Source organism: Rhipicephalus microplus, chromosome 5 (genome assembly GCF_043290135.1).
Source record: "Rhipicephalus microplus isolate Deutch F79 chromosome 5, USDA_Rmic, whole genome shotgun sequence".
In the NCBI taxonomy this organism is placed as follows: Eukaryota; Metazoa; Arthropoda; class Arachnida; order Ixodida; family Ixodidae; genus Rhipicephalus; species Rhipicephalus microplus.
Window position 1 is genome coordinate 72,135,560 of NC_134704.1, and position 23,441 is coordinate 72,159,000.

Below are 23,441 nucleotides of genomic sequence, written 5' to 3' on the forward strand. Positions count from 1 at the left end.
GTTTTCAGTCACGGTCATATCATCATCATCATCATCATCATCAGCCTGACTACGTCCACTGCAGGACAAAGGCCTCTCCCATGTTCCGCCAGTTAACCCGGTCCTGTGCTTGCTGCTGCCAATTTATATCCGCAAACTTCTTAATCTCATCTGCCCACCTAACCTTCTGTCTCCCCCTAACCCGCTTGCCTTCTCTGGCAATCCAGTTAGTTGCCCTTAACGACCAGCGGTTATCCTGTCTACGCGCTACATGCCCGGCCCATGTCCATTTCTTCTTCTTGATATCAGCAATGATATCCTTAACCCCCGTTTGTTCCCTAATCCACTCGGCCCTCTTCTTGTCTCTGAAGGTTACACCTTCCATTTTTCTTTCCATTGCTTGTTGCGTCGTCCTCAATTTAAGCTGAACCCTCTTTGTAAGCCTCCAGGTGTCTGCTCCGTAGCTAAATACCGGCAAGATACAGCTGTTATATACCTTCCTCTTGAGGGATAGTGGCAATCTACCGGTCATAATTTGAGAGTGCTTGTCAAATGTGCTCCACCCCATTCTTATTCTTCTAGTTACTTCAATCTCGCGGTTCGGCTCCACGGTTATTACCTGCCCTAAGTAGACATAGTCTTTTACAACTTGAAGTGCACTATTACCTATCTCGAAGCGCTGCTCTTTTCCGAGGTTGTTGTACATTACTTTCGTTTTCTGCAGATTCATTTTAAGACCCACCTTTCTGCTCTCCTTGTTTAACTCCGTAATCATGAGTTGCAATTCGTCCCCTGAGTTACTCAGCAATGCAATGTCATCGGCGAAGCGCAGGTTACTAAGGTACTCTCCATTAACTCTTATCCCTAACTGTTCCCATTCTAGGCTTCTGAAAACCTCCTGTAAGCACGCGGTAAATAGCATTGGGGAGATTGTGTCCCCCTGCCTTACACCCTTCTTGATTGGTATTCGGTTGCTTTCTTTATGAAGCACTATGGTAGCAGTTGATCCCCTGTAGATTTCTTCGAGGATGTTTATATATACTTCATCGACGCCCTGATTCCGCAGTGTCTGCATGACGGCTGATATTTCTACTGAATCAAACGCCTTCTCGTAATCTATGAAGGCTATGTATATTGGTTGGTTATATTCTGAGCATTTCTCTATTACCTGATTGATAGTATGAATAGTGGGCGAACTTCGCGGTCGTATAGCAGTCGACAAAGATGGCGCATGATTCTACGTAGATTAGGTGCTGCAAATGCTACGAAAGCATCCAACTGGATAAGTGGCTATAAATAGGTGCTCGGCTGCTAAACTCGAAGGTCACGGGTTCGACTCCGGCCGCGGCGGTCGCATTTAAATGGAGGCTCACCGGTATAGAGGCCTGTGTACTGGGCAATTTCAGTGCACGTTAAAAAATGAAACAACACCAGCTGGTCAAAAGTTTCGGAGCCCTCGAATGTGGCGTCCGCCATAATCATAGCGTTGATTTGGGACGTAAAACCACACATATTATTATTATTATTATTATTATTATTATTATTATTATTATTATTATTATTATTATTATTATTATTATTATTATTATTATTATTAACAGTGATTGGCCCACACAGACTCTCACTGAATTTTTCCAAACAAGTAGTCAGCTGCAACCCCACGATTTCATTGAAACAACTTTCACAGAACCCCCCCGTCAATGTCCTATTCTTCTAAAAAATAAAACAGAGACGTTGCACCAGTAGCCTAAAAGTGAAATGGCATTGCGAGTACTGGGCTTGGCGCGTGGAATTTTCATCCCTAGGCGGATTACGCGGCAAAGACGCGAAAGAGAGAACTAAGCGATACAGCGCAGGGTCAGCGACGACGCGCGACTTTTTCCTCGCGAAACGGTTGTTGCGTGCTTTAAAAAAGCCGCCGCCCCTCCCAGCAGCCGAAGTCCGCGTTCCACAGCAGTTCTCGGCCGGCGAGGAGGCGGAGGGAAGAGGTGCTTCTTAGTCACAGACCGATGGAAAAAGATGCGCGGAGAAAGAAGCGCCGCGAACATACTTCTCTTGTTTTTTTTTCTCAAAGCGGTGGTGCACTCCCGTCTTATACGCGCGCGCTCGCATTTGCAACGGAATGGTGTTCGCATGCGGCGGCGATCGGCCTGGTGAAACAGGGAGAGGAATGGGTGAGGAGAGAGCGGTGAGGAAGGGAGGACGGAGCGGTGAAGTGGGGGTGCACGAGAAGAGGAGGGTAGGACGGTGTGAGGCTGCGGAGCAGCGGCGGTTCGCGACAAAAAGAAAAACAGAAGAGCAAAACATGGCGCTTCTCTTTCCAGAAAAAAAGCGTGTCAGCGGGACAGACGACCGCCTCATCATCCCGGGCGCCCTCGCGAGGCGCGCACGGCCACTCGACCGCCGCCAGTGTCGGTCCAGCCGTCAGCCATGCGCCACAACCATCGCCAGCAGCAGCAGCCTCCCAGGCGGCTGCGAACCCTGCTAATGCTCCGGCACGGAACCCGGGCTGCGACCCTGTTACTCTTCATCGGTGAGTGCCATGTGCTCTTAGTCCTTCGAGAGAACCTCGTGGGTTCGAGAGACGAATCCTGCGTCGCTCGGACCACGGGTTGCGAGCGGGTAAATTCTGCGGAGACGGCAACCGCGACCTCTCAAGGATCGTCCGTTGGGCGCAGACCCCCGCAGTGGGTCGACGGGGACGTACCTAGTGTGGCGTCCCGCTCGCACGTGGTCCCGGCTTCGACTGTCTCAATCATTTTGACGAACTTGGTGATGAAAAAGGAGTGATAAACAAAAAAGTGATTAAATAGTTTAACGAAAGCCCCGCCATAGTCCAACTAGGCTGACTAAATTATACGTTTGCCACTGCACTTCTGTAGCTTCTGAACGAATAGCAGGCAGGCTTACTTCAATTAAAATTTCATTTGTAAGAGGAAGAAAAGGGAAGAATTAAGCCTGTGTATTGGAAGTATGGCGCGCTTTGTAGAAAATTCCGCAAAAGTCAAAATAATTTTGAAATATTTCGGTCCTAAGGACTTGCCTCTGTGTCTGAATTTGGAAGAATACAAGCGATTGGACCCATTACGGTGCATGGCAGTTCGACCATTCTACGTTCCCACGTTCGCAACAACGTGAAACTTTAGCTGAGAAACAGTTCCGTACGAGCAAGTTCTGCTCTTGCGACCTTAGTTCTCACATTTTAACATGCGTAACCATAGATACCTGGTATTGCGGCGAAGCTCTTGAATGTGATATTACAGGACTGTGTTTCCCGGCGTGCACGGATTAAGATATGTGCGCAGGGCAGTTTCGTTTGCAATCGACTAGCTGGAGTCACAATACGAACGCGTGGTCTGCGTCCAATCAGTCACGCCGACAGCACTGGACTACCAACGCCTTTGCTCTTCATCATATGTAAAACGTGGAGCAGCGCTCACTCTTCTACTCAGTCACTTATGGAGGTGCGACATTGATCACTGATGTCACCGCCACCGACTGGCCTAACCTGGATGCTAGCATCTGTGAACTAGAGCAATTATTTGTTTGTTTTTTGTAATGACTCCCGCTAGTTGACAGGCCGGATATATTACCGTTGACGTCAGCAGCTAGAGTTTTAAGGTACGTGAGTGCAATATAGTGAGGCACTTGGGATGCTTTTTGGTAACTAGTGTAAGTTGCGGCACTGCTGCTCAGAACAACGCCATAGCACTTGAACATATCCGTAAACGCAAAGCACGACTGCAACCCAAGTGCTACTGAGCTTGACTGCCGACTCACAAGGAAGAAATGTACTCGCAGATTAGAGCCGAATGGCTGCGAATTTTCATAGTCCGACATTGTTCCTCTTGCAAGAGTGACACCTTGTGGACTTGGCGCGCCAAACATCGCTGCAGCGAATAACTCGGTTCAGATGCAGCGTGTGCCATCGACCATCATAAAGAGAAGTGGATGCCCGTCTTTCTTATGATTCTACTCTGACATCTGCCAGCAACTCCTTATGGAGACTTCTCGATAAAAGGACGGTGAAGGGGTCAAGTGGTCACGAAGACATGTCAGAAGCATACTGTTATCGCGAGCGTAACATGACCTGCTAAGTAGGGCACTGCTTACGTTGGTACTTGGCGCGCTCCGTAAGCTTTGCGTTGTTTACGCTATATCGAGGTTAGCGTTTCAGCATTGGCCAGCTCGAATACCTGATGCAAATGACACGAATAACGCCGCATGCTTAACTTCGTGTTTTACCACGAATGCTCCCATAAAATAAAAAATAAAAAACTGGCCAATATTTTTGCCGTAAACGCGCTAAACTCAACATGCAATAGTTAAAATGGTCTAAGAGAGCACTTCTTGGGTCTTTACTTGACGTAACGGGAACGTGAAGTATTATTCACCGCGCACGACCATTCTTTCAAAGTCGGGGAAGCGTCCTTCGCCACATTGCTTCAAAGCAGCGTGGTAAGCTTCCTTTACAAGTTCCACACACGAGCAATTGAATAAGTATTTACGTTGTCGAAGGCCAGATTATTTACGCAATATCTCGTGACTTGTGTTCGCGAGACGTAAGTTCATCAACAGAATGTGCTTATTGCAAAAAAATACCTAGTCAGCAATATCTGGCACAACGCATTCGCGTCGTGCGTGTTGTACTGTCTACTGTCCGATCTGAAACCAACACACAAATGTCTTCACTCCACAAGGTCGTTAGCACTGATATAGCAATTTTTCGGGGAGAAAAGAACGGAACAATGAGCTACACTGGCAGAGAATTAAATTGGGCGCTTCACGGTAACGTAGCACTGTCCTATATTAGGATGTAACTGGACCGATCAGCCTAGTTCGTGGTTCTTTGGCGGAAAATTGTGGCACGAAACGCACCGAATTCATGAATCAAGCCCGCTTACATTTGCAACCACGCGGCGAAACCAGCGCAGCATAACACCTGAAGAAAACTTTATTAACGACAGCAGTCTTCATCATATCACTTGTTACTAAGTGAGTTAGAAGGAAACAACTAAAAGAAATTATGGACGTATGCGAAAACATTTCGATGACATCATTTACGTACTCATTTTTCTTGTTACTTACTAGTATATATATAAATTACCCCTTACCCTCCCACCTTTTTTTGTACAAATGACGGTAAAATTGAAGGAAAACACGTTACAATATCTTCTTGTTCAATAGCCATCTTTTTTCCAATGCTTTCCTGCATCTTTCAAGGCATATTAGAATAACGTGCATTTATTCTGAGTAACCAGTAGAAAAGTAAACGCATTCCATCGAGAAAAAGCATTCACTCCGAGTTACCAAAACGAAAGTAAATTCACTCCGAGTAACCAAAACGAAAGTAAACGCATCGCATCGACGCATATACACGAAATTTCTACAAGAAGGTGCCAAACATGCGATAACTATTTTCGATGGAGGCGAAAATGCTGTGGGCCCGTGTGCTCAGATTTTCGGGCGCTTTAAAGAACCCCAGGTGGTTTCCCTGGGGTTCTCCCTCCACCACAATTTCTCTCATAATCACATGGTGGTTTTTGGACGTTAAACCCCACATATCATCAACATGTGATAATCACTTCCTCCGACATGAAGAAACAGGCATAATTGAGACAGTACTCTAATGCTGCCGCATTCACCAGTGCACAGACAATATTGCGGTGTTTCTTCTATTTCTTCGCATTGTACATATTTAATACAGAAGCGCTTACTGTTTCTCAGGCTATCAATGGTGTTAGCTACCGACTGTGCCACTGCATCAACAACACCGCAAGAATATGTCAAACTTTTTTTCCGGGCGGAGTCGCAGTGTGCGGCACGCGGTATATTGGAATGCAGAAAAATTCCCTTTGGTACAGAAAACTGTGATGTTTATTCTTTGAGTTGCATGCCCCATTACGTATATCTTGTTTATTTCTGTCAAGCATATGAGCCGCATTTTCGTTTCAATTTGCAAAAGCCATTTCAGGCAGCTTCTGTTGTGAGCATAAACGGAGAGAAGTCCTCTACACAAAGTGTCGTTACAAGAGCTCTCTTCGTAGAAGTGTAGATTGCTTCAGGGGTACATAGTCTGATTCTGCACATCTGAAACTGTTGTGCAAGTGTAGTGAACCTTCCGTCACAGTGTAGCGGCACTCTGAAACTATAAATACTGTGACAAACACACATCCTTATTTTTAGTGCAGGTCATCAGAACACCGTAATGAATGTGTAATGCCTAACATACACAATGGCAATGCTCGCCCACTAGCGAAGCAGCCTGTTACGCTGCTGTACTATGAAGCATAGTTCTCAGGGCTATAAGTACCGCTCACAGAAATAAAACACTGAAGCATAATATATATTTACGAGATGTAACAGGCAAGGAATGTATAGGGGAAGTTATTAGAACCAATGCAATGTAAATATGGAGAAAGAAAACTGGGTGAAAAATAACTTGCCGTGAGCAGGAATCGAACCTACGACCTCCGAATAACGCGTTCGATGCTCTACCACTGAGCTATCACGGCGGCTATCCCCGCAGCCACTCTATTGGGTTTATATGTGAATTCAAACGTGGGAATGTCAGTCAGCGCCACCTGTAGCCATGGCGGCGAGTGTGGTACACTCTTTTTATGAGCCTGTATGGTGTCACGTAGCACGTGAACTTATTACGAGCTGGCAGCTGACCAATAGTCCCTCATATACAACCTAACGGCACCAAGTCTGCCAGTACGAGACCCTCGTTAATGAATATGTTTTCTTTCTTCTTATTAGAACTTTTCTTTCTTCTTGTTTACAGTACATTGGTTCCAATAACACACCCTATACATTCTTCTCATTAATATTGAGTCAAAACACGGAAAAACGAGCCCTTAGGTATACACTTGTCTCACTTATATATATATATATATATATATATATATATATATATATATATATATATATATATATATATATATATATTGCACAGATGATTGGCTAAAGAAGCTAAAACGTGCGGCCCCACAGTTCGATAAAGTTTTTCTCCATTACTGCTTACGTCTGCCCAGAAATCTCATCTCGTGTTTGCCGCTGCTCGAGTGTTTCCTTTTTTCCTGTTTAGTGAACCAGTGGTGATTACATCAAGAAATGATATCCAGCCAATAAAATGAACGTACACAAGAAACGAAAAAGACAGGAAAGCGGCTCATTTCTCGACTTCCGGTGTACTTTCATTTTTTTGGCTGGATATAATTTCTTAATGCAATGCAGCAACTATCCCAACAACGAGTGTTATTAGAACAGTGGTGAATATAGAATTGGCGCGACTTCTGGGGCCCGCAGGCGCTAGGAGCTTTTGTGTACATAACGCGGACGAATTTTGCTTTCGCCTATAGCCATATGACACTTCGATGCAAAATCACGATGCATACGGAGCATACGAAGTATTAGCCGGCTCCGTGCTAAATTCATCACGGCTGGCAAACCACTCGACTTCGACCAATGGGTTCATGGATCGTTCTGCCATTCACTGTTATACTTCATACGTGAGGCGAACTTGCATGCGTATTTTTGACACCACAAATTATTATATAGCCTAAGGGCAGCCTTTCGAAATAAGAAACAAGAAAATCCCAGCATATCGTATCACGCAATCTGTTTAGTCTGTTTTGCTGTTTGCTTTTAAACGCGTCAATCAGCAAGCTCCCATAAGCTCTGTTATTTTCCACCCGGTTACGTGACATTTCGATGTCATATCTTATTACACAGAAACATCAAATGCACTATGTCGGAGGTACAGAGAAGCGTACAGCAATGTGTTTTTGTTTGTTTGTTTGTTTTTGTTTGTTTGTTTTTGTTTGTTTACATAGCTCTGCGTTACGGTCTTTACTGTCTCGTGTAACGCAGTTATTTCACGTTTTTTGCTTGCTCGTTGCAAAAAAGACTGCCAAAATATTCATTTCAAAACAGCGAGGATCATCCCTCGAGATCAATACAAAACAAACAATAAGCGCTTACGTAACGTTTCATACGGCTTTCGATGATTGATCAACATATGTGTGTATCTTGGCGCATTCGTTGTGGACGATTTCGAAAGGACTGTTGTTATGCAATCAGTTCGACGCAGTTTCTTGTAACACGCGTTTGCGACACTCGTGATATTATAGCGTATGTGGGCATCAGCACATGTAAATCTCGACGTGTTTAGTGTGTGCATGTGTGCGCGTATTCTATGTGTAAAGATATGTACGTGCATGCACTGCCTATGTGCTTTTACTATAAGCTTGCTGAGAAAAGTATCAGTATGTCGAATGAAACTAAATAATTATTCCTACAGCGACATAGTAATCGTGTACATACGTCTTTTTTTTTTTCGCCTTCCTTTCTTCGTTTGTTCTCTCTCTCCCTCTCTCTTTTTCTATGTGCGTCTTCCAACGCGATCAATCAATCGATCGATTAGCTAATCTACACTGAGTGCACGTGACGTTACGGGAATGGAGGATGAACCTGACTAGATTAACTTCGTTCTCACGAGCTGCAAACAATGTCCTACTTTGACGAAAATGCCATTCTCGCCTGCAATAAACAAAATATGCTATAAAAACACCTATGGGCGCAGTACCAATCATGTGTATTGTATTCGTGCATCTTAAAAGCACGAATGTAGCTGGTGGTTGAAGCTAATTTTTTTCCTTAAGCCGCCAAAAAAAAATCGACAAGAAGGGAGGGCGAAGCTGAAATGACAGACGAAAACTGGGAATCATTCTATGCCAAAATGGGCGGCCAACGGCACTCTATACTAAACTGAACGCGGTAGGCAACACGGGGCGCGCCGCTGCCCTCTTTCTCACGACGCGTGAAGTTCAGTGCATATCGTGGAAAACAAGAACGTCTGCGAAATGCTCTCATTTTTAAGAATTCGGGACGAGCTACGGCTTTCCATATGCACGCGCACGACGCGAGAACCAACTCGGCGCATGCGAACAGGACGCGCCGCGTAAACAAGTGTATGTATATACGAGTGCGAGACGACGCATAGCCAAAGTGGAAACAAGCGACGTGAAAGAAAGAAAGAAAGAAAGAAAGAAAGAAAGAAAGAAAGAAAGAAAGAAAGAAAGAAAGAAAGAAAGAAAGAAAGAAAGAAAGAAAGAAAGAAAGAAAGAAAGAAAGAAAGAAAAGGCTGTGAGCGTAAGTGAGCATAACGCCATTCACATTCGTCGCCCGCCGTAGATGCAGTTCAGTACAGCGCTTTTGTGTCGTTTATGTCACCGTGTGGGTCACAGCGACGGCAGCTACGCTAGAAACTCCGTTCACTGGGGAAAAAAAAAGAAAGCGAGTTCACTGTCTACCGCTGCAGGCAAGACGAGACGACGACGAGAAAGGGGACCGGCGAAACCACTCTGTCGTCCCATCTCCTTTCTCCGCTTTCATTTATTTTCTCATTCTGGGAAAGGAACGACCGCGTTGCATCTTCAGTTGTTTTGCATGTTGTCTTTCAGCCGCATAAATAGACGATAATTGGCCGCTGCTGAGACCCAGTTCGAAAGTGCGCTTTCCTTCATATTTCTTTGCCGTGCTGTATATAGTCCGTAGTTCAAATGGGCTTCTGAATGAGGGGCAGGCTTTTTAAAGTCGCATTTTAAGAAAAGAGGAACAAGTGCCTAATAAGAATATTTGTCACAGGGTCACTGTGCGGGCACCGTTTTGCATAGTTTCGAAATATCCCACTTTTGCATGCATCGAGATTTATTCTTGGGTGATCGCGCTTTTTTATCGGACAGGGACGGACTGAATACACCACAAACGCAGAGCGCAGACTAACAACTATTTAATCCGTCTCTGTACAGTAAAAAGCGCGATTACCCAAGATGCAACACACCAACTGGATGCTGTAGATGCTTTTATTAAGATTTACTCGCGCTTTTGGCTGCTCACTGCGAGGAGAGTTGATTTCCTTGTTGATAAAAAGAAAGAAAAGGCTGACCACTACTGGAATTTCGGCGCGTTTTATAGCAATCAGCATTTTTTTTTAATAGATGGGGGCACGCCCATATTCGGATTTCTCAACATACAGCTATATTTCTCTCCAAGTGCCACGGCTAACTGCGACCGTTGAAACACGCTTACGTAACCAGCCGAAACAAGGTTGCCCATTTACGTGGATCGCTTGCTGGACTAATGTGAATGGGCTTGGACGTGTAATAACCAGCGTTCTATCATTGCGGGTTGTAAAGATAGCATGCTTTAGATGGGCTGCTGACCCGCAGGTCGCGGGATCAAATCCCGGCCGGCTGCGGCGGCTGCATTTTTGGTGGAGGCCCGTTGGCTGAGATTTGGGTGCACGTTAAAGAACCCCAGGTGGTCAAAATTTCCGGAGCCCTCTACTACGGCGTCTCTCATAATCATATGGTGGTTTTGGGATGTTAAACCTCACATATCAATCCATCATTTTTGAGAGCTTCGCTTTTAAAGGTCAAGGTAAAACGTCGGTTATCAGCCGCGCCCACCAACGGACACAGTCCGCGCCTAGTTTCCCGGTATGGCACGAGCCGAGCACGAGCGACGAAAGGCACGCTTATACCCCTGTCACACGGCCACCACCAAACTCCGTTAAACACCGTTAACGTAAATATCCCTTAGGGGGTTCGACGGAGAAGGAGTTGTGGCAGTGTCACACGGCAATGACAAGGTTGTAACAGTTGCCGCGAGGAGGCTCAGCTGGCGCTGTTTCATCTTCGAAAAAGTATTCTAATTTCATCTCTATTGATTTTTTGTGAATCCTTTTTATGCTGTTTTTACAAAAAGCACTGTTAAGTAGGTATGCGACTAAAAAAACATTAAAGATAAGGTTGCACGGCGGGCTTGTTGGTTATTCATGTTGTTCGAGGTATAGCGCATCCAGTACGGGACAGAGAAGAAAACACAGAACACATACACGGCGCTAACTTTCAACAATGCGGTTTAATCCGAGAAACAGCAATACTTATACCCATACATGGCGTGCCACAACCACGTGCTAGAACCAGAAGACTGATCTACTGCAACTCATGCGACATTCAAATAATGCAATTATTTCAATGATAATTATATCGACGGCTTGCTTATACACGCGTCCCCAAACTTAGCAATGAATTTTGCTTCTATGATGAGCCTTGTCATTTGGTTAGTGCTTCTTCCGATTACGCTGGTGCGATTAAAGAGGGGTTGGCACCCGCATTCTTTGCAATTCACTGCAAAGAATGCGGGTGCCAACCCCTCTTTAATCGCACCAGCATAATCGGAAGAAGCACTAACCAAATGACAAGGCTCATCATAGAAGCAAAATTCATTGCTAAGTTTGGGGACGCGTGTATAAGCAAGCCATCGATATAATTATCATTGAAATAATTGCATTATTTGAATGTCGCATGAGTTGCAGTAGATCAGTCTTCTGGTTCTAGCACGTGGTTGTGGCGCGCCATGTATGGGTATAAGTATTGCTGTTTCTCGGATTAAACCGCATTGTTGAAAGTTAGCGCCGTGTATGTGTTCTGTGTTTTCTTCTCTGTCCCGTCCTGGATGCGCTATACCTCGAACAACATTAAAAATAATTTCATATAAAAACGCATTTGCTAAATGTAGCGATGCTGCTAGTGACGCTGGCCACATTGTGCTTTTAGTTGTTTTGCTGCTGTGTATATGCCCGGTACCGGTACGAAAGTTATTATGCTTCCTTGCCTTGTGGGCGCACAATTTGTGTTCTTCAGCCATGAGTGACACAGCGGACGACGTGAGGAAGTGGTACGAAAATGCGCTGGTAATGACGTTGATCGGCTGGCGCCGACCGGCCCGACTCGCGGGGCATGGTGTGTAGGGCATCAGTGTTGAGAGTAAGTGAACTCTGGCGGGCGTAAATATATGCAGACACCCGTTGTGAATGAGTACTACAACGAAAGAACGTTTAATATTGCCAAAATGTATTATTTTTTCACTGCGGCCACTTAGTGCTCGAAATTGTTCTCTGACCTCTAGACTGCTGGGGTCGAGAGTACCTCGTTTCTCTGCGAAGGGAGATCGTTGAACGTCCTTTGCGAAATGCTCCGTTTATCTTCGTTTGCGTAAGGGTGGCCGTGTGACACGGACCGCATCTTCATTGTCGTAAGAACGAGGGAGTTAAACGGTCTTCACAGGTGCCCGTGTGACAGGGGTATTATTCTACCTGGGACCCGCTTTGCACATTAGTTCTGGCTTTGGAGTTTTTGACATTTTGGCATGGTCTGTGAATGAATGTGGCTCGACTCTACTTTGTCTGCGCCAAGAAAATACCTTGCCAGAATTTTTGTTTGTTTAACTTTACACCGCTTGTACAAGCTTCTCCCCCACCCCGCTTTTTTTAAGGAATTAAAAATGGTTATTATTATTATCTTCACTCACCAGCATAGGACCGCATACGGAACATAATAGTGCTTGTGACATTATTGTCCCTTCTTTTTTTTTTTCGCTAAGTTTCGAAGAAATTATATTGGACATGTCTACGTTACTATAGCGACACATTTATAGGAACAAGCGTAAATTTGAGCAGACAAATTTGCGTATGCTTTCGAAAATTTGCATGAAGATCGTGCTCGTTTAATAGGGGGAAATACGCGCAACAATCCATTTGATTAAGACGTGCTTAATACAAGAAACAAACTAGGACTATCTAGCTATATAGGTTTTAGTTGATGACGGCGGCTATCAAATTGAATATTGAATTTGTTTCCCTCGAGATTGCGAGGTCTACGACGGAAACCGATACCAACGGCACAAATGCCCGACGAACGTACCTGTTCCGCCAACAGGTGGAGCAGCACGCGAGTATAAAATAGAGTTACTGTATATGCTACCTTTAAGGTAGCGTATACAGTAACTCTAGTATAAAATGGGTTGATCACACAGAGATTTCAATCTACCAGCACAGTCCATACTCTTCAATATAAAGGTGAGCGTGCGCGCGTCTCTTCTCATTTAGTCTCTGTCCTTCGCGCTCATCACCCGAAAGTGTAAACGCACCACAGAGCGCACATGCGCAGGACGAAGTGAAGTACCGAAACAAAGCAGAGATTGACGGCGGGCCGTTGAATGGCGCGTAATTCGCACTCGCCCTCGTAAAACACCCCATACGCGAATCGAGGCGCGCTTCACGCTCGGCGCTGAGCGCTGGGCGTCGTCGACTTCGGCATTGAAATGGGAAGTCAAAGGCCAGCAGCAGATCAGTGGCCTTGCACGCTCCTTCCTCGCTCGCGGCGCCCCCAAGCGCGTCGACACACAAACACACATGAACAGCGGGCCGTTCCCGGCAAACGGTCCAGTGTCAAGGTCTGATTGGCGCCTCACTTCAGGACTTCCTTCCTCCGGCCATGTTTTTCTTTCCTTCCTTGACTGCGCATCCGACTAGGCGGCGTTAATCGACGCTGCGTTTCGAGTCGGCACGCCCGGTTTCCCGTGCGGGAAGACAGCGAGGGCTGCACTCATTAGGCCCGGCTGCGCGCTTTCGTGAATCGTCGGAGGCGGCGCTGCTATACACACGACGCACTATAAGCCCCGCGTAGAGGCCTACGATGCACGGCCGGCGCGCGCGGTTCTGTTTCGTTTAGCTTTGCACGCCGTGCACGTATTACGCATCCGACGGGCTTTTTCCCACTGCCGAATCTCGTTCCGCTGACGGATTATCGCGTGGCGATTGCCGGGTCTCACGACGACGACCTTTTCGCCGGGAGGGCGCGTATTTAATGCGATCGTGATGCGCGCGCGGATCAGGCTCGGCGAGCAGCGTTTACGCGCGTCGCCGGTTGTGTGGGGATGCGGCAACGTCCAGGGTGATATCGCTGATGCGCTCCGTTATATCACCGGAACAAGAAGTCTTGTTTCCTTTTCAAGGGCTACTGTGACGGTTATGCATACCACCCATTGATTTGATTGATACGTGGGGCTTAACGTGCCAAAACCACCATATCAATATGAGAGACGCCGCAGTGGAGGGCTCCGGAAATTTCGACTACCCGGGCTTCTATAACGTGCACCCAAATCTGAGCACACGGGCCTACAGCACTTTCGCCTCCATCGAAATACGACCACCTCCGCAGGGATCGAACCCGTGGCCTTCGAATCAGCAGCCGAGTATACCTAACCGCTACACCACCACAGCGAACGTCGTTTTTTTTTTTTTACGTTAGTCAGCCAGGTTTTCTTCATCGTAAGCTATCAACCAAGACGAGCAATGCTCTAAGATCCGCTCTGCAGCACTTGAGCAGTCATATTTCTAAATGTTAATGAATATTATATTTATTAATTATCAATTATTTAGTTAACACGTCAGAACTACGAGGGACCCCGATCCCTGCTGAACATTGTGATGAAGATATTAAGGTTGAACCGTACGCCAATATCTAGCGCTGTAATTAAGAATCAAACACGCGCAAAAAGAAAACAATATAAAGTGCGACAGCCCCCCCCCCCCCAAAAAAAATAACAATAATTCGTGATTACAATATTCAGAGCATTGAAGCAGGGTTGAAGCGCGTTTAATCTAAGCCATGTTGTATAAAAAACAGAAGGGCGGGTTGGGACTGCGAGAGTAACACGACAAGGCCTAAACCGAAAGTATAATGAAGCAGCTTTTGGAACGCTAAGCCAAACGTAAACAATAAAGGAACGAACACCCACACGCGCTTGCTTGCTTGTTGTGTGTGTTTGTGAGTGTGTGTGTGCGTGCAGTAGAAGCGGTGGCAGCAAGCAAAACAGAGATAAACGTCGACCTTCAACAGAACTTTACTAAATTCAACATTAAGTGAGCTTTTCTACACAGCCTGAGACAGCTTCATGAGTATTACAGTGCAATAAAGTTCAGATTGAAGTGTGGTGTGTCTTATTTGAGTTTTTTGCTGTACCCCATGCCATGTTCTATAAAGATGGATTATTGTTTGTTATAGTGAAAAATATGGATAGAAAGGATAGCTCAGGGAACGTAATCAAACTATGCAGGGAAACAGGCCCTACGGATAAACCATGGTATTGTCCACCATGGTATTGATTGCTCAGCAGCTAACGTGCTATTCTTAAAAGTTCGAGGACTCGGGTTGAATTCCTGGACGCCACGATGCCCGCACTTCTACGTGAGAAAAAAAAAGAGGGGGGATGCTACACACCTATATTTAGGCCCACGTTAATCGATCTCCAGACGGCCAGAATTAATGTGGATTCCCTTCATTACAATACCTCATAATTATATCGCGGTTTCGCAACTAAAGCCCCAGTATATATATTAACGAAATTTAGAAGGAAAGTTGCAGGCATGCAGCAGGAAATGGCGTTTTTAAGTCGTAAAGGGTCGAAAATTTGGTGCGATATTGGTCCCTAGGGGGAACTACATTGGCTGCCAGAGATTTTGAATCATCGTCGTAGTAAGTGCATGACAAATTGCAACATTTCTGGCCCTTTTTTGAACGGCTTAGAAGTAATAATAAGAAACAGCGAATATATGGTTGATCTTAGAAGCTCAACGCGGCCTTCTTGGCTGATGCTAGGTCTTTTCTTGGCGTAGACAATGTGGAGTCGAACCACGGCCCGTCACAAACCATGCGAGAATATCCAAACTCCAGCGCCAAAACTAGCGTGCAGGAATTGATGTGGCAACCCCGGTAGAAGCGCGGACCATTCGTCGCTCGTCTCGCGCCACGCCGTACGCATTTGCGCGAGCTTTCAGACCTTCGCTCTTAATAACAACTGTTGGGGTTTTACGTCCCAAAATCACGATATTATTATGAGATACGCCGCTCCGAAAATTTCCACGTTATTTTTTTTTTACCTGTTAACTTGCACACCAACTCTGGGCTGTCCAGAGGCACCACGATGCGGCGGTGAGGCTCGACCTACGCGTTTCGACGTGGTAGCGGCCCGCTGCTCTACCTCCTTGAGGTAGTGTCCCTCAGGACCTCAATAAAGTTCTGTGTCTGTCTGTCAGTCTGTTACTAAATCTAAAATCTAAACAAACGAGCCTCTTGTGTCTTGCCACCATCGAGATGCGGCCGCCGCGGCAGGAGCACTACCCCGCCACCTTCGGGTCGGTAGTCGTGCACAACTCGAGACCACCACGGGGAGTTAGGTTTACAAGTGGTTCTCGTAGAGCGCTTCGAAGCGACCAACTGTTGCACCACGTTCTTCGTTCTATACGTGTTGTTGCGGCTCGGGGTGCTGAGTCGTATCCCACCGCTGCCACCAGTTGTTGCGGCTCGGTGTGGAAGGTGTGGGATACGACTCAGCACCCCGAGCCGCAACAACTGGTGGCAGCGGTGGGATCGCGACAACTGGGAGGCAGCGGTAGGATACGACGCAGCACCCCGAGTTACGACAACTGGTGGCAGCGGTGGGATCGCGACAACTGGTGGCAGCGGTGGGATCGCGACAACTGGGAGGCAGCGGTAGGATACGACGCAGCACCCCGAGTTACGACAGTGTATAAATTCTAACTCGCGCCGCTATCACCTCACGAAGCAGTCCGCGCAGATTCCGTAAGTGAGCCGCTTAACCAGGGGAAGTCAAGTTCACGGAATGGACAGCTACACGCCGAACGGCCCCTACAAATTAGACTTCGTGATTGCCACTTTTCTTTTAACTCTTTAAGAACGTGCAGTCGTTTTTTTTTTTTTTTTGAAGCACGGCGCGCACCACACATTACTCCGCGAGCAGTGGCGCGCGCACCTACACAGCCAGGTCATTTCAAGTGCACTGAAACTTCCTTTCGAGCGCCCCGCAAACAAGCCCACCGGCAGAGTTGTGCAATATAGATGCCATGCTCTCGAAAGAAGCCGAGAACGAACCGGGCGCATAGCTGCAGCGAGAGAGAATAAGCGTCTTCTCACGACGTAACCGTGAATGCCCATTGGAATGGCGGTGCGGCTCAGCCGCGCAATACGCATGTACTCGCACTTATACTACGCGCCAAGGCTACGCGCTATTGAGGGTATCGCCGCTTCTATAACAAAATGATGCACGACGCCGCTTCTTATAAAGCGAAACACGACTGTGACGAGCCTTTGCCATGCTTTTTTCTGCCGGCTGCTGCCTTTTCTCTCTCTCTCTCTCTGTTGGAAACATGCGCACGCGTTGACGGGCGGCCGCTATAAAAGCTCTGTACAACTCGTTTGAGCGTGCAAGTACGCACAACTCTCGGACAGTTAGGAAGAAAAAGTGGGACAAGTTTATGATCCGAAGCAAAAAAGTGGAACGCGCAGAGACGAAAGCCGGACGGGATGCCTAGCGACGGCGAGACGGTCACTGCAAACGCGCGCCAGCGTGCCGTTGGCCTTCCCTTCCTGCTGTCTGAGGATCTTTGGGTTCACGCTTTGATATCGGGAAGCTACGTCGAGTACGAGTCATCGATGTATACACTAAAGGCGCACGGGCACCACAAAGAAACGAAAACGCTACAAACTGTGGCCATTGGGTATGTGTAGTGTATACATTACCTTACTATGCTTTACCTCCTCGATGTGTAGTGTATACATTACCTTACTATGCTTTACCTCCTCGAGCAAGTTGTGACGCGTAGTTCCTTTTTCACTGTCCACGCAGGTCCCCTCCTGTGGTTACCGAATGGCGCAGAAGCACAGGTAAGCAGAACGGAGTCGTTCCCCGTCTTGGGACTGGACATTTTATCACGGCGAAGCGGGTCGAAACCACGCGGAAAGCAACAGATTTTGACGGAACACGCGTCACGAACTGTTTTCGATAATCGAGTTTACAAAGCTTTGAGTCAGAACTTTCTTGCCGGGGACTTCGGGAACTGTAGCGGAGAGAGCAAGCGAATAGAATTTTCGTCACGTCCCTAGCGCCGATGTTCGATCGCTTAAGGCCTGACCAGACGTGCGCGTTGCAGCGCGTCAGCGCGTGTATTAAATTAATGACGCGCACCGCGCCCTTTCCCAAGAGAGAAGGGGGTCGCGCGGCTAAAGCTGCGCTTCCCTCTCTCTCCATAGGAAGAGGCTGTTTGCCGTCACACCTGTCACAGCGCACGCTCGGCTCGAGTAATACTCGTCTAAACCTGAGACCCACATTGCGTTTCTTTGCACACTTGAGAGTAAAGGTACCGACAATCCAGTGCACTTAATGGTGCGGAAATTTCCTCGGTGCATGTTCTTGAAGACCGAAAAACAGTAAACCAATTCTCTTGGCTTTTCAATGGCTAAACAGTGCAAGCAACATGAGATAGAGGCTGGAACACACGACAAGAGCGCAAACAACTGTATTTTGATAACGAGTTTACCCAGCATTCAGTACTTCAAAGCAACAAAAATTCTCATCTGTGCGCTCATATCACTGCGCAGCTCATCAAGCTTCCGAGGCTCTCCGGTCGGCTGCGGCTACCCTTCTTCCGCAAGGACCCGACGAAGCCGCTTCAGAATGGCCAGAACATGGAGACGGACCTGACCAACTTCCTCCAGAACGGCGCGCAACCGGGAATGCCGACGTTGCACAAGCTCCTCTTGAAGCAGTACGCCACGCCGCCGATGCAGGGCGGCGCCAGCGCTCCCCAGGCGAGCCACCTTTACCCGTCCTCCATGGCACCTTTCGGCATGCCCAGGCTTCCGGCACCCACTTCGATGAGGCCCATGGGTCACCCACCACCACCACAATTTCCGATGTATCTGATGCCCAATCACATGGCCGGCTTCCACCCAATGAGACCACCGTACTACCCACGACCGGGTATGATGCCTGGCATGCCGCTGCCATCGTCGCCTTTCGCCGTACTCCCACCTCCTCCGAGCCCGCGGCCACCTCCGCCACCACCTCCCAAGACCAACAAGAGGCCCGGGCCGGGGCCCAACGTGCTGTTCGCGGAGAAGCAGCCGCAGGGCAGCGACGGAAACTACGAGTCCGGTGAGATTGAAGACGAGACGCCCATTATCATACGCGGCCGCAAGCACCACGGCAAACGGCGGCGTCCCATCGTCATCGAAGAAGACGTGTCCAGCGAGGAAGACGACTCGACTAGGCCCATAGTGGTGCGCGGCCGCAAGCCATACCGCTTCCGCGGCCGGAGGCCACCACTCGGCGATGACAACGACGAGCAGGACGAATCGGCCTACCCAAGTCGCAAGAGGCCCGTAACTTACATCGAGGACATGCCCGAGTCGCGGCCTTACGGTATGCGGGGCGGCGGTGGCGGCTTCGAGGATGAGGTGCCCAAGCCGTCCGGTAGCTTCATGCACGACATCAATACGGGACCGAGAAACGTTCTGCGGTACAGCACCAACGCGGGACGCTTTTTTCACCCGGACAGCAGCCGCTTCGACACACTAATGACATCAGAACAGAGGAGCAATCCGAGGACCACGAGTTCGCCGGGGTTTTACACGGGTTCACCCGGCAGCGTGATACACGACTTCAGTCTCATGCCCCAGAGGCACCAAGACTTCTCGGGGCTCCTCGACGAGTCTAAGATGGTCCTCTCACCGCACATCGACGCCATCACGCCACTCAGGGACCGTCACGAGGCCTCGAGTTTCTTCCCAAATAAGCTCGAGTCTTCGCCACAGCCGTCGTCTAACAAGGACATGCAACCCATAGTCTTCCACCTGCCCAACAAGGCGCCCCAAAATCGCGAAAAGTACGTGCAAGCGCTCATCGTTCCAATCCAATCAAACATTGATCAAGTAGCTGAAGAGACCCTCGACAAGGCAACCAGCAATCGCGTCCTTATAAGTCCCAGAGGACAGTCGTACGTGATATTGCCACCAAGAACTGATGGTCTACAGGAGAAGCAGCAGAAGGAGGCGGGTCCTCTCACCGATTCTTTCGAGCAGGAGGGGCCCGGCAGACATGGAGGACATGTCGCTGCCCAATCCTTTATGCCAGTTACGTACATGAGGCCACCCAATGGCTTGGATTCTCCTGATAACAGAATTCAGCCCACTTACCACCCCGTCGACGCGTCACAAAGCTACGCACAGCCAACTGCTATTCGCATTCTCGTCAGGAATCCCATGGACGGCACGAGCAAGGAAGTCTTCTCCAGCACAATAAACACCGGAGGTCCGTACCAGCAATTCGGAGGGGAGCCGCAGTACAACCCCGGTACGTACAACTATGGTCCCGGTAATGACCAGAACAAGAGCAAGCTGGTCATCATCGCTCTTCCTAGGAACCAGCCGAACAGAGCTTCTCCGAATTCGCGTTCTAGCCCGGCGACGAACACCTACTACCAGCCGACGGCGCTTAACAAACGGCTGCCACCTAATTCGGCCGAAACGTCGACACCGGTGCCTGTAGTGTACAACGATCACCGACCGACCTCCCAATACCTGGCGCCGAAGGTTCCTTACGAAGTTGTCACTCAGCAAAGCTCCGCATCGTTCGGTTTGCCGAACAGCAAGCCGAAGATTGGAAACTTGGGAAAGACGAGTTTCAGTGCAACATCTCCATTCTACGAACTGGACAGACCGCGGCAGCAATCGCGCCACAAAACGAAACCGTCCTCATCGTCTTCTAACCACGCCAGGAGGACGCCGTCTACCTACACTTACTACCGGCAACAGATAACACCAGCGCCATCCTCGTCATCGGTTGCCGGAGATGCGGCACAGAGACGCACCACTCACGTCTCCCAGTATGCCAGGCGGAAGTACTCCTCTGCGTCGGACGGTCTGCTGAGCGAGCTGCCGTACGACCCGGGCTACCCTACGCCCTTGGTGAGCAACTCGGCGCAGGAGTACCCGGCACTGACGAAGATCCCCGAGACGTCTTTCAGTTGCCACGACAAGGTGCCCGGATACTACGCCAGCACCGAGCACAGATGTCAGGTACGAATCCCATGACTTGCTCTATTCACGGGAGCGTTATGCAGAAAAAACGTCGTAACATTATAGATCGCAAAGCTTTGCTGTAAAATATTAACTAACAAATAACAAAGCTTAATATCAGAAGCAAGAGGCTGAGTCTCGGCAGCCCTGAATGTTCTTGTAAACACTGAATATGTGACCATTGTATTTAAATAGGATTACAGGTGGGGTAGAGATAAAAGGCATGGCAGTTATTCATTAGTATACACTCAGTACCCAGAGAGTGTTGCGGAGGGGGTGGGTACAATATGAACACCGCAAAATGATGGCATTGAAGGAAATACAACAAATCACAGGTTATGAAATAGAAAACAAGAAAAAAAAACAATAGTGTGCAGTTGCACCATAAAGAAACTGTGGACTTGAACAGCCCTTGGTCTTTAGTGGCAGCAACAGAGGGGCCTGTTGGCTACACCGTGCTGGGTGAATGCGAAGTGAGGAAAATGCTAGGAATAAATAAGCAATGTGAAGCGTCGATGTTCACTAAAAAGTAGCACAGTCTTGTTGCTTTCCAGAATTGAAGCAGTGATTATAGTCATAATGATGATGATAGCTGAGGTTTTAAATGCAAAAACTACCATAAGATTATGAGAACAGCCACAAGGGAGGGTTCAGGAAATATCGACCATCCGGTATTGTTTAACGGGCTCTCAAATTTCACAGTACACGAGCCTCCAGCGTATTGCCGTAATAGAAATGCGACCAACGTGGTGGGAGATCAAACCCGGTCGCGAACTTCAGCATAGATTGTGTGACCTCATATGCAAGACATGACAATATCAAATATATTAGGCAGCTTGACACGCAAAATGTTTTCCTGAGAACATTTTCATACAGTTCAGTGTAAATCAATTTAAGAATGAACTACCTTTTTCTTATGCAACCTGGCAATTTCTCCGAACAAATTTTGTCATATGTTTCGTTAACTTCTAATTTAGAGGACCTACGTCGAAGACACCAAACAATTAAGTTAATTCTAGAGCTTCGCTTTGGTAAGGCTACTCATGGTCGTGGTTTAACTCGTGGCTTAACCCGATACAGAACACTCCACAAAAGCGATGTGTCTCATGTCTCAATGACTAAACAGTTATCGGGTCAGACCGCCTTGATACGTATGTGCGGTTTAAGTCGCTTTCATACTTTAGCGCACCTAATTTTCAACATCAGAACCGAGTTCCAATATTAAATCGCATACACTGTACAAATAAGCACAATATAAGGAAGCGAGCAAGACAGGTATTCTTACTGCCCTATTTTGTAGAGCCAACCATTTCAGGGAACGCTTATTAGTGTGAGCCCTCAATAGCCTCATTTTCAAACAAAATGCTGGTATCAGTAACTAGTTGCAGGCTCTGCTTCATTGCCGTTGTAGGAAAGACGTGTAATCAGTAGTGAAACTTCTTGGGCGAGTTGGTTCATACGTACTGCATAGTGATGTCCTGTCCGGACTTTCTCTGCGAGTGTTCCTCATGTTAGACTAAAAAGCGCGAATGGAAGCTGTGAAAGGACACGTCACTTTGCTACGGTATATAACACTTTCCCTGTGTACAGAGATCACGGGTGAATAGTGCATTGGTTACGAAGTCAACATTATTTAGATGCTCCTGAACAAATCAAGCACGAGTGTAGTACATTACAATTTTTTCCCCGCATTCTCAAACTTTCAGGTGTACCACCACTGCACGACCGCTGGTTCCCTGCAGACGCTCCTGTGTCCCAACGGCACCGCTTTCAGCCAGCAGTCGCTGATGTGCAAATGGTGGCACGATGTGTCCTGTCCGCCACAGCGGACCAAGACAACGCAGCAGACCGTCAAGGACTCCTCATTGCAGAGCCTGACGGAAGACGTCGGCTACCCCGTGTACAGGTGGCCCAGCGAAACGCAGCAGCCGCAGCATCGACCATTGTCGCCTCCGGCGAGCGCGGCCCACCAGCCGCTATCCACGACTCGGGCTCCTCCACCACCCAGCTACAGCAGTTCCGTCAGCTTCAGCATCGCCGCCGGCACAAAGGCCCACACGCTGCCGCCTTTCACCGGCAGCGGAGGAGGACAGTCTACGGAGTACACGTTGGGCCTCGGCAGGGGCAAGCTGCAGAACTCTACTGTGACCTTCCAAGCAGGAGGCCAGAAAGTCGTGCGGGCGCGAAAGCTGGTGAAGATCCGAGGGTCCACTGTGGCCGGAGGACAGACGCGACAACGGAGCAAAGAATCGTCCACGACGCAGTCGCCTGACGCCAAATCTAGCGCGGAGTGAGCACCCAGCAACGTCGCCCCAGCTAAGCGAACCAAGGCGGAGGAAAGACGCGGCCACTAGAAAACAGCGCACAAAAAGCCCCGCAAAGACGGGACGAAGCGGCTAGACCTCCAACATGCCAACTCGGCAAGAGTCCCGCGCATATGCTATGGTTGGCGTAACGTCGCTCCCCGTGTATGGACTCCAATGTGCAGAGCAAAACGGGCTGACTCTCTACAGATGGGTCGTGCAATATGCAACAGAGGTCGAAGTACTGTATTTTCCGGTCCACATTTCGCACCCACCACGTAGTTCTCACAAGAAGATTTTCGGTTGAACCGTTCGTTGTGCGTGCCGAGGATGCCTAACTGGGAGATGAAGTGTTGTTAAACGATATGTA

General features: G+C 48.1%; 1 protein-coding gene and 1 non-coding gene across 2 annotated transcripts; one reads left to right on the forward strand and one right to left on the reverse strand.

The window, feature by feature from the left end:
* Nucleotides 1-2,299: 2,299 nt before the first annotated feature.
* LOC119173820 (uncharacterized) lies at nt 2,300-23,435 on the forward strand. Its single transcript, XM_075895664.1, has 4 exons — nt 2,300-2,512; nt 17,539-17,576; nt 18,291-20,768; nt 22,475-23,435. The coding sequence occupies exons 1-4, from the start codon at nt 2,410-2,412 to the stop codon at nt 23,060-23,062; spliced, it is 3,207 nt and encodes a 1,068-aa protein (XP_075751779.1). The 5' UTR covers nt 2,300-2,409; the 3' UTR covers nt 23,063-23,435.
* On the reverse strand, nt 6,423-6,494 carry TRNAT-CGU (transfer RNA threonine (anticodon CGU)). Its single transcript has one exon. It is a non-coding gene; the product is annotated as a tRNA-Thr (tRNA).
* Nucleotides 23,436-23,441: the final 6 nt, after the last annotated feature.

Coding starts and splice junctions, on each gene's coding strand:
- LOC119173820 (XM_075895664.1), top strand. CDS start 2,410: ATGCGCCACAACCATCGCCAGCAGCAGCAGCCTCCCAGGCGGCTGCGA. Junction 2,513..17,538: donor GACCCTGTTACTCTTCATCG/GTGAGTGCCATG, acceptor CTGTCCACGCAG/GTCCCCTCCTGTGGTTACCG. Junction 17,577..18,290: donor CGAATGGCGCAGAAGCACAG/GTAAGCAGAACG, acceptor ATCACTGCGCAG/CTCATCAAGCTTCCGAGGCT.